The 10,404-nt window shown below is 35.1% G+C and overlaps 1 protein-coding gene across 1 annotated transcript; it reads left to right on the top strand.

Annotated features, from left to right (window-relative positions):
* The first annotated feature begins 205 nt into the window (after positions 1–205).
* Positions 206–8,921, top strand: LOC114184018 (ABC transporter G family member 36). Its single transcript, XM_028071244.1, has 23 exons — positions 206–489; positions 613–985; positions 1,852–2,061; positions 2,206–2,290; positions 2,437–2,596; positions 2,681–2,757; positions 2,858–2,911; positions 3,068–3,158; positions 3,787–4,088; positions 4,339–4,937; positions 5,071–5,231; positions 5,320–5,426; positions 5,519–5,672; positions 5,776–5,913; positions 6,054–6,211; positions 6,306–6,638; positions 6,729–7,019; positions 7,111–7,194; positions 7,285–7,418; positions 7,507–7,734; positions 7,820–7,991; positions 8,083–8,337; positions 8,429–8,921. Exons 2-23 carry the CDS (start codon positions 624–626, stop codon positions 8,696–8,698), a joined length of 4,425 nt encoding a protein of 1,474 aa, XP_027927045.1. The 5' UTR covers positions 206–489; positions 613–623; the 3' UTR covers positions 8,699–8,921.
* Positions 8,922–10,404: the final 1,483 nt, after the last annotated feature.

Raw genomic sequence — 10,404 nt, 5'->3', positions numbered from 1 at the left:
TTCGTAACAACCCATTTTCCATAAAAAAAAAAGAAAAAACAGAGTGTGGATATATATTGTTCACGGTTCAACATTCATGTTTGAATGAACCTTCTCTCTTGCATTTAGCACAGTACACACATAATAATAAGTCATTAATTAATTATTCATCAAGTGTTTGATTTGAATAAAGGATTAAGACTAACGACAATTCTGCCACCAAACCATTCTCTCTCTTCGTGTTCTCTCTCACATTCTCTCACTCATTTATCACACATACATCTATATATGCATAATATTGTTTCCATCATTAGACTATACACAACACTTTCTTCATATCAGAAAACCTGTTCATTTTAGTGGTTTATCCGTTCCAAATCTTCTCTCATGAGTGGAAAATATGTAAAGGAGAGAAAGAAAATATGAAGGAGCTTTTAGTTTCAACCCCCCAACAACCAAACTTTCTTCGCTGAGCACAGAAGTTGAAGTTCTATAACCCAAAACATTCATGTAAGTACCGTATCTGCACTAGACAGTTCCTAAATCTTTTATGTTTTTTCTTTCATGGTATAGAAACATCCTTGTTCTAATTTTGTTGTCATGTCATGTCATGTTTGAAATCCACAACTGCAGAGAGAGATAAAATGGAGGGTGGGAATTTGAGCAGAAGCATAAGTAGGAGCTTAAGCAGGTCAAGTTGGAGAATGGAGGGTGTGTTTGCGAGTGGGAGATATTCACGAAGAACATCAAACATTGATGAGGACGAAGAGGCTCTCAAGTGGGCAGCCATAGAAAGATTACCAACCTACGACAGGCTAAGAACAAGTATCCTGCAAACTTTTGCAGAGGGTGGTGATCATGCTCGTCCCAGCACATTGCAGCACAGAGAAGTCGATGTTAGAAAGTTAGATGTGAACGAAAGGCAAGAGTTTATCGACAGAATCTTCAAGGTTGCCGAAGAAGACAATGAAAAGTACTTGAGCAAGTTCAGAAACAGACTCGAAAAGTGAGTTCTCTCTGTCTCTCATCTTCACCCTTCTGCACCGGAATCTGAGAAAGTTCATACTTTTTTTATTCTCATCGTAAATTTTTGTTCAATAGTTCTTATATTATATATTCACGAACGACTCTGCTTTCTTCCACTTACTTCTGACTTACTCAATTATGTTTTGAGGGAACATTTTGTTTTCCATATGTTAAAGAAACAAAAATGAAGGTTAGTTAGCTTATGTATATGATACAGCTTTGACTTCGTTTGAGGCCGGCAAGGTAAGTTACGACAAATGTTTTTTATTTAAGCGTGCACATGACGTAACCACTCATTTATCATATTAAACTGCGTGTCTTTGTCATTTATCAAAACCAACATAAACAAAATGATAAAAGGATCAAATTCAAAAATCAAAGAGTCTGATTTTAAGGAGATGGGGATTAGAGAGAAATATTCCCAATGCATTATTGAAGAGAGATGGGGGCATGGGGGGAATGAATCTTGAACAATAGTGAACACAGAGATCTATATAAAGAACCTATTCATGTGATTGAATTTTTTTGCCTTTTCTCCATTCTTCTAAGTTGTTTATTGTCTCACTACATCAAATTAGGTAACTCAATACATGAACAAGTAGAGTGTCAATGTCTGAAATGATACGTTACCTTCTGCTGTAGAAATAGTGCATGCGATTCCCTTATATTGTCATGTTCACTTTTTTCTATTCTGTGAACAAGTCATTGCTCCAAAATCATGTCACACTCACACATGCTTATGGATACACTTTTTCTTTTTTTTTCTTCTAACAAATGGTTCCCACGTTCAATACATTATGCAGAACAATTAATATGAACTTGTTTTTTCAATTGTTCCAATTTCAGGGTTGGTATCCGACTCCCAACAGTAGAAGTGAGGTTTCAAAATTTGACAGTTGAGGCAGATTCCTACGTTGGCAGCAGAGCGTTGCCAACCCTACCAAACGTTGCATTGAACATTGCTGAATCAGCTCTTGGCTTATGTGGGATTAGCACCGCCAAGAGAACAAAGCTCACGATTCTTAAAGATGTTTCCGGCATTATTAAACCTTCTAGGTACCACCTCGAGATTTTCATCATTAATTAGTTCGAACCTATCTAACTAAAATATTTCAAGCCTAGCTCACCTAGGTTTATTTGTTCATTATTATAATTTGGGTTGGTGTAATGTAATGTAACCATTCTTATTGTTCTATATAGAATGGCCCTTCTGCTTGGTCCCCCTTCTTCTGGGAAAACGACCCTTTTGCTGGCGTTGGCTGGAAAATTGGACAATGATTTGAGGGTAGATTCCAGCCCTTTCATTTTTTTTTTGACTAAGCTATAATGAGAAAGAAAATCAAAATTCTCAATTTATACTTTTCTAGCACGTGGAGTTGAACAACACTGGTGATGGGGAATAATAACAAGAGTTTTGTTTGAATGAAACAGGTACGAGGAGAAATCTCCTACAACGGTTACAAGCTCAATGAGTTTGTCCCTAGAAAAACTTCAGCTTACATTAGCCAAAATGATGTGCATATTGGAGAAATGACAGTAAAAGAAACCCTCGATTTCTCAGCTAGATGTCAAGGAGTTGGAACACGATATGGTAACAAAAAATCACTGTAAAATCGTTAACGAATTTTCTAGTAGAAGTCTTTTCTATAACTATCTGACAAATATGTTACTGTAGACCTATTAGCCGAGCTTGCTCGAAGGGAAAAAGAAGCTGGAATATTTCCAGAGGCAGAACTCGATCTTTTCATGAAGGTATTATTAATTACGTATCGAGTTCCGAAGACTAAAGAACCCAGAACTTTCACAGGGTTGTTAATTTATTGAATCGTTCTCACATTTTCAACAATTTTAGGCCACTGCAATGGAGGGAACAGAAAGCAGTCTCATTACTGACTATACTCTCAAAGTGAGTGATTTTTCTTACACAACATTTATTATGTTTACGGTTTAAGATTATCCATTCCCACCCACAAAAGTCCAAACCATGATCTCACAGCTACCAATCTATCTTTTCAATGAGCAACGAAAGATAATAACTTGTCAGTGTTTGATGTATGGATAGATATTGGGGCTTGATATTTGCAAAGATACAATCGTGGGTGATGAAATGCACAGAGGAGTGTCTGGTGGCCAAAAGAAGCGTGTAACAACAGGTAATAACTCAACTCAAATCCTCATTTCTTAAATTCCTCTGTTCCCAATTCTTCTGTCATTGTTTTCTACTTCATTATTTTTCTGTCCGAACATTATCTTTATGTTTGAAAGGCGTGGTTTAATCAACTCATCCAATAAAAAAAACTCGCCTAAGGTTAAGATATAGCCACATGTACTTGGCTGACTGAGATGTTTTTTTATAACAAAAATACTCACAATTTTCTCTATAACCGTGACTCATGAGTGAGAAGAAAACAAAAATGTTTTTTAATAAAATAAATGGTCTGACTACAAGAGATAATAAAATTATATTTACGATTTTTTTTTTCTTGGACTTGGTCCATCTTTTCTACCTTTTACACACTGGTTTTTGAAAGAATCTTGCTGATTACATACACAACTTTCCTTACCTCAACTTTGCTAAGTTTAAATATTAAAAAAATAACCTTTTATCTTCAATTCAATTCATAAATTATTAATATCCCTTTCAAATCGATTAAAAAAATACACATTTAAATAGAATGCAAGAAGCTTGAAACTCGAGCTATGGTTTACCAATTCAAAGTGAAAGTGATATACATATATATTATATTAATTGATTTTTTGAATGACATGTTATGTGTATAGGAGAAATGATTGTTGGGCCCACAAAAACATTGCTGATGGATGAGATATCAACGGGCCTTGATAGCTCCACGACATATCAAATAGTGAAATGCTTCCAACAGATTGTGCACCTTACGGAAGCAACCATATTCATGTCCCTACTCCAGCCTGCTCCGGAGACGTTCGATCTGTTTGATGATATCATCTTGATATCGGAGGGTCAGATTGTTTATCAGGGCCCACGTGAGCACATCATTGAGTTCTTTGAATCATGTGGATTTAGATGTCCTGAGAGAAAGGGAACCGCAGATTTCTTACAGGAGGTATACCTGCCAAATCACCAATTCTTTTTCAATTACAGAAAACAATATTTGGATAAACATAACGATTCAACCATACATCTTCATTTAAAAATTATATTTTTCAATTAAAAAAAGTCAAACTGACACACGTAGGAGAAGAAACCATTTGATTTATATATATTATTTTTGTTATCAATTATTACACAAGGGCTTATTTCAAATTTGAAAACATGAAACGGGGAAGTAAATGACACAGCTTAATTTTGTGTAGGTTACTTCAAGGAAAGACCAAGAACAATATTGGATAAACAGAAACATACCATACCATTACATCACAGTGAGTGAGTTTGCAAATAGGTTCAAGCAATTCCATGTTGGAAGGCAACTTGAGAATGAACTTTCTGCGCCATTTGACAAATCAAAGGGACACAGAGCAGCTCTTGTTTTCAAGAAATATACAGTGCCCACAAGGGGACTTCTTAAGGCATGTTGGGATAAGGAATGGCTACTGATCAAGAGAAACTCTTTCGTCTATATATTTAAGACAGGTCAAATATGCATCATCGGTATCATAGCTGCAACTGTGTTCTTTAGGACCAAAATGCATCAAAGGGATGAGTCTGATGCAGCAGTTTACATAGGTGCCATTTTGTTTACCATGATCATGAACATGTTCAATGGCTTTTCTGAATTACCACTCACCATTGCAAGACTTCCTGTTTTCTACAAGCACAGAGACCACCTTTTCCATCCTCCTTGGACTTATACCCTCCCTAATTTCTTACTCAGAATCCCCATTTCTATCTTTGAAGCTATTGTTTGGGTTCTTCTCACATACTACCCTATAGGATTTGCACCTGAAGCTAGCAGGTAACCTTAATTATCTTTTTTACCTCATTTTATATGTTTTTACCCCTACCCATGATTCAAATTTAATCATAAAATTCGATAAACTATGATTACTAGTACAAAGTTTCACATTGGTGCCTTATTCAACTTTCAGGTTTTTCAAGCACTTGTTGTTAGTTTTTCTTGTCCAACAAATGGCAGCTGGGATGTTCAGGCTTATATCTGGAGTTTGTAGAACAATGATTATTGCTAACACTGGTGGAGCCCTCATGCTGCTTCTTGTTTTTCTACTAGGAGGTTTCATCCTTCCTAAACGTAAGTGACTAATCCTCGTAATGAATCATGTAAAATTTTCAAAGAATGTGCGAACCTTGATGTTTAAGCTTCTTAATGTTATTACTAGGTGACATTCGAGATTGGTGGATATGGGGTTACTGGATTTCACCGTTAACATATGCGTACAATGGTTTGACAGTGAACGAATTATTTGCTCCAAGGTGGAACAAGCCGGTAAGTAGCATAAATTTTCAGTAGTGGATGAAAGTCTTGATTCAATGGCCTAAAATGAAACTATTTTTCACTTGAATTTTCATATTTTGTAGTCCACAGATGGTGTAACTCCAATCGGTTTGGCTACGTTAAATAACTTTGACGTTTTCGCTGAGAAAGGATGGTATTGGATAGCTGTAGCGACTCTCTTCGGCTTCACTGTTCTGTACAATGTTCTCTTCACCTTTGCACTCATGTACCTCAACCGTAAGAACTCATACCATAACAAAATTTCAATGTATCACTTCCTTCATTAGTTGATTAGTGCTAATAGTGCTTTTATTGTATCTTCTGTAATTTGATTCACTAGCCATTGGAAAAAAACAAGCAATAATATCTGAAGAAGAAGCATCCGAAATGGCGACTGGAGGAAACTCTAGGGAAGAGCCTAGACTTGTAAGGCCGGAGCCCAACAGAGAGATAGCTCCTCAGCCATTATATTCTACAGGTGGAAGCAACACGCGTCAATATCAAACTAGTTAACTTTGATATTGAGGGCTTTTTCCTTAGCCATAAGTGTAACTTTGTTAGTATAATATAACTAGTGAAACTTCTCAATAACATTGTCTTGTACATAAATAATTTCAGGAGAAGTGGCAATGCAACAAATGAGTGGTCGAATGAGAAATGTTGATTCAATGCGTGATTCAGCTATTGGTGTTTCCCCAAAGAAAGGAATGGTTCTACCTTTTCAACCACTTGCAATGTCTTTTGACAGTGTTAATTATTATGTGGACATGCCTGCTGTAAGAACTTTATCACACCCTTTTAACATAACTTTATATCATATCATGCATAAGTAGTAATGGTAAATATAAAGGAAACTTTAACTTGTAATAGGAAATGAAAGAGCAAGGAGTGACCGATGATAGACTACAGTTACTGAGGGAAGTAACTGGTGCCTTCAGGCCTGGAGTTTTAACTGCTTTAATGGGAGTAAGTGGTGCTGGAAAGACAACTTTGATGGATGTTTTAGCTGGGAGAAAAACAGGTGGCTACATTGAAGGAGATGTTAGAATATCTGGCTACCCAAAGAATCAAGAAACATTTGCAAGAATTTCTGGCTACTGTGAGCAGACTGATATCCATTCACCCCAAGTTACTATCCGAGAGTCTTTGATCTATTCTGCATTCCTTCGTTTACCTAGAGAGGTCAATAATGAGGAGAAAATGGTTAGCACTAAATACTATATCTTTTTTTATCTTTTCTGTGAATTTGCATAGAAGAATGATTCTTATATTCCTTTTTCTCACTCTGTACAGAAATTTGTTGATGAAGTAATGGACTTGGTTGAGCTAGACAATCTCAAGGATGCTATAGTTGGGCTTCCTGGTGTTACTGGGTTGTCTACCGAGCAAAGAAAAAGACTAACAATTGCTGTTGAACTTGTTGCCAATCCTTCAATCATTTTCATGGATGAACCCACTTCAGGTCTCGATGCAAGAGCAGCAGCCATTGTGATGAGAACCGTGAGAAACACTGTTGACACTGGAAGAACAGTTGTGTGCACAATTCACCAACCTAGTATTGATATCTTTGAGGCTTTTGACGAGGTACCAACAAACTCATAGTTTGTATGTTTCATGTGTTTTCTCTCTTTATCTCCATTACTCTTTGGTAGATAAACATTTTCTTGTGCACCAGTTGTTGTTGATGAAGAGAGGAGGCCAAGTGATATACTCAGGACCATTAGGAAGGAATTCACACAAGATTATAGAATATTTTGAGGTATTACATTACAACAAAAATAATTATGAATTCTTTTACCAGTAAGGGATTCAAGTTTAACATCTAACTCCATGTTCATTCCTTGATCAGGCAATCCCAGGGGTCCCAAAAATCAAGGATAAGTACAATCCAGCCACATGGATGTTAGAGGTAAGCTCTATAGCAGCTGAAGTTCGACTTGGAATGGATTTTGCAGAGTACTACAAAACATCATCCTTATACCAGTAAGTCTAAAAACATCTAGGATATATACTAAACTAATGTTGTCGAGTGAGTTTTATTAAGCTGACATATGTACATACTTATGAGTAGGCGAAACAAAGCTCTTATAAGGGAATTAAGCACACCTCCACCAGGAACAAAAGATTTGTACTTTCCCACTCAGTATTCTCAATCCACTTGGGAACAATTCAAATCTTGTTTATGGAAGCAATGGTTGACTTATTGGAGAAGTCCAGATTATAACCTTGTCAGATTTTTCTTCACCTTAGCAGTAGCTTTCGTGGTGGGGACAGTATTTTGGAGGGTTGGCAAGAAAAGGTTTGATGTTGCTACCTTAATTGAACAGACATCTATGTCTGAGTATTTTGTAATTACAACTGTTTCTTCTGTCATGTTTTTGCAGGGGAAGCTCAAGCGATTTGAACACCATTATAGGAGCTTTATATGGATCTATATTCTTTGTTGGTGTCAACAATTGTCAAACAGTTCAACCAGTAGTGGCAGTTGAAAGAACAGTGTTTTATCGAGAAAGAGCTGCTGGAATGTATTCTGCTTTGCCTTATGCCATTGCACAGGTTAAAGGATGCATTTTTCATAAACAACTATAAATTTTTCTGCATCTTGTACTTGTTTCTTATTATGCTAGCTTTTTTGTTTCATTTGCAGGTTATCTCTGAAATACCATATGTATTTGTTCAAACTATTTATTTTGCATTCATAGTCTATGCTATGGTAAGCTTTGAATGGAAAGTGGAAAAGGTCCTCTGGTTTTTCTTTGTTAGTTTTTTCTCCTTCTTGTACTTCACATATTACGGGATGATGACTGTTTCCATTACACCAAACCACCAAGTAGCATCAATCTTTGGAGCAGCATTCTATGGACTCTTCAATCTCTTTTCTGGTTTCTTCATCCCAAGACCAGTAAGTAGAGTTCAAGTTTGGTTTTTACAATACAAGAACCACTCTTATGATTTTCACTAACATAATTGCTTTATCAACCTTGGCATTTCAGAAAATTCCAAAATGGTGGGTCTGGTATTATTGGATTTGCCCAGTAGCATGGACAGTATATGGGTTAATTGTCTCACAGTATAGAGATGTAGAGATAACCATTTTTGTGCCTGGTGAGAATAATCAAACTATCAAGCACTATATTGAAGACCATTATGGGTTTAAACCCAACTTCATGGGACCAGTTGCTATTGTTTTGGTCGCTTTTCCCGTCTTCTTTGCCTTTGTATTTGCCTTCTCCATCAAAACACTAAACTTCCAAACCAGATAAAAAAACAACAAATTAGTGAGGAAGTTATGCTCCTGCAAGTTTTACCACTGAATTTACCTTATGTATGTTCAGAGATAGCAAATTTATACACAAATTTAGAGAACCGTGATAACTTTTTAAGGTTGTTTGTTTGGTAAATATAAATTATATTGATTCTGTAATTTTTATGCTATTGTAATATAAACTATGTTGTCAACTTTTTGCGACATGTATTATTGTTATACTTGCAGCAATCTTTCCCACGTAAAAAAACTGTTTTTACTTTTGTATTGACTTCTAAATGTGTTAATCCCGTAACAGTAAGATTATATTTTCTTAAATAGCTTTTTTCTTCCACGTACCAATATTATATATTCGTGCAAATTTTGTTGGGCCCGTATGGACAAATATTAGAAAGAGGGCAATACTATAAGATTTTGTTTCTTATACTAAATTTGGGTTTCTCCTGCACCTCCTTTTTTTTTCTTCCTGGATCTTCTTGTTTACTTCTTGCACCCCCAAAAACTCATAAACCCCAAATTAATCATCATTAAAATTATAATATAAAGGTAAAAATTATTCTGGATTACACAATCACAAAAATATTTTAGAATTTGAAAATATCTTCCGAATTGTATAATCTATAATACATCTAAAAAATATATTTGGTATTATGTAATTCAGAAAGCACTTCCAAATTCAAAAATATTTTTCAGATAGATTGAATGATCCGAAATGCATCTAAAATATCTTTCATGATGAGTATTCCATAATATATTCCAGAATACTTATTCCAAAACACATTTTTAGATTCAGAAATACTTTATGAAATAAATACTAGAAAAATATTCCCAACTACAATAGTAGTAGGATCTTTTTGTAGGCTCAAGAAAATTATTCCAAAAAAATAACATTTTGTTTTATGTAGTCTATAAAGTCATACTTGTTTTATGGAAAATAAAGATAATCAATCGATACAACTGAAAAACTGGATTTACAATGAAACATTTCCCTACCAGATAAATGAGAAATTGTAGCATTTAAATAACCTCTCATTTTTCCTGAAGTAATTATTGATAATTTGTTTTCACTTTAGGTATATATGATCCAATATTCCTTTGGGTCTACGCCATCAAAATTTGAAAAAAAACAAAAGTAGTATTATTTTGTGTAGATAAATACAAAGAATAGTAGTCATGATCATAAATGATGAGATAGAATTGTCTATATCAAAGGTGTGGTAAAACCATTGAAATTGACATGTTTGGGTTTTTTGTGTGACAATTACAAAGGATGAAAACAAAAAGGCCCAATTGTCCAACATTAGCACAAAGAGACATGAATGAGTTTGTTTGGATTATTTTTATTTTATAGAATTATTTAAGGAAAAGGCAAAAGTACCCTTTGGAGATGGTGAATAAAATAAATATTTATGGAAAGAGCATTGAATTGAATTGAATGTTGATTATGGGAAAGCGTGTGGGCGCAATTGGGTGGTCCTCCTTTCTTTTCTGACCTTCTTTTAAAGGACGCGGCGACCTGAACGTGGTTTATCTCTGCCCACAAAACGATGACCTATTTTAACTACTTTCAGAACACTACTCTTCCTGCATTTTAATTATTACTTTAATTTTTTTTAGTGTGTGAAAATATCACAATTCTATTTCTAAGTATTTGTAACATATAACTGAAATAATTTCAATTTCTATTCTCTTTTCCTTCTTATA

This window comes from Vigna unguiculata, chromosome 5, assembly GCF_004118075.2.
Source record: "Vigna unguiculata cultivar IT97K-499-35 chromosome 5, ASM411807v1, whole genome shotgun sequence".
Taxonomy (NCBI): Eukaryota; Viridiplantae; Streptophyta; class Magnoliopsida; order Fabales; family Fabaceae; genus Vigna; species Vigna unguiculata.
Note: the sequence above shows the minus strand (reverse complement) of the source record. Positions and strands in the feature narration are given on the sequence as shown.

What these genes read in the sequence shown, in the direction of transcription:
- LOC114184018 (XM_028071244.1), top strand. Translation starts at nt 624, where the DNA reads ATGGAGGGTGGGAATTTGAGCAGAAGCATAAGTAGGAGCTTAAGCAGG. An exon ending in TTCAGAAACAGACTCGAAAA is followed by an intron (nt 986 to 1,851) that starts GTGAGTTCTCTC and finishes TTCCAATTTCAG; the next exon opens with GGTTGGTATCCGACTCCCAA. An exon ending in CTCCAAGGTGGAACAAGCCG is followed by an intron (nt 5,427 to 5,518) that starts GTAAGTAGCATA and finishes CATATTTTGTAG; the next exon opens with TCCACAGATGGTGTAACTCC.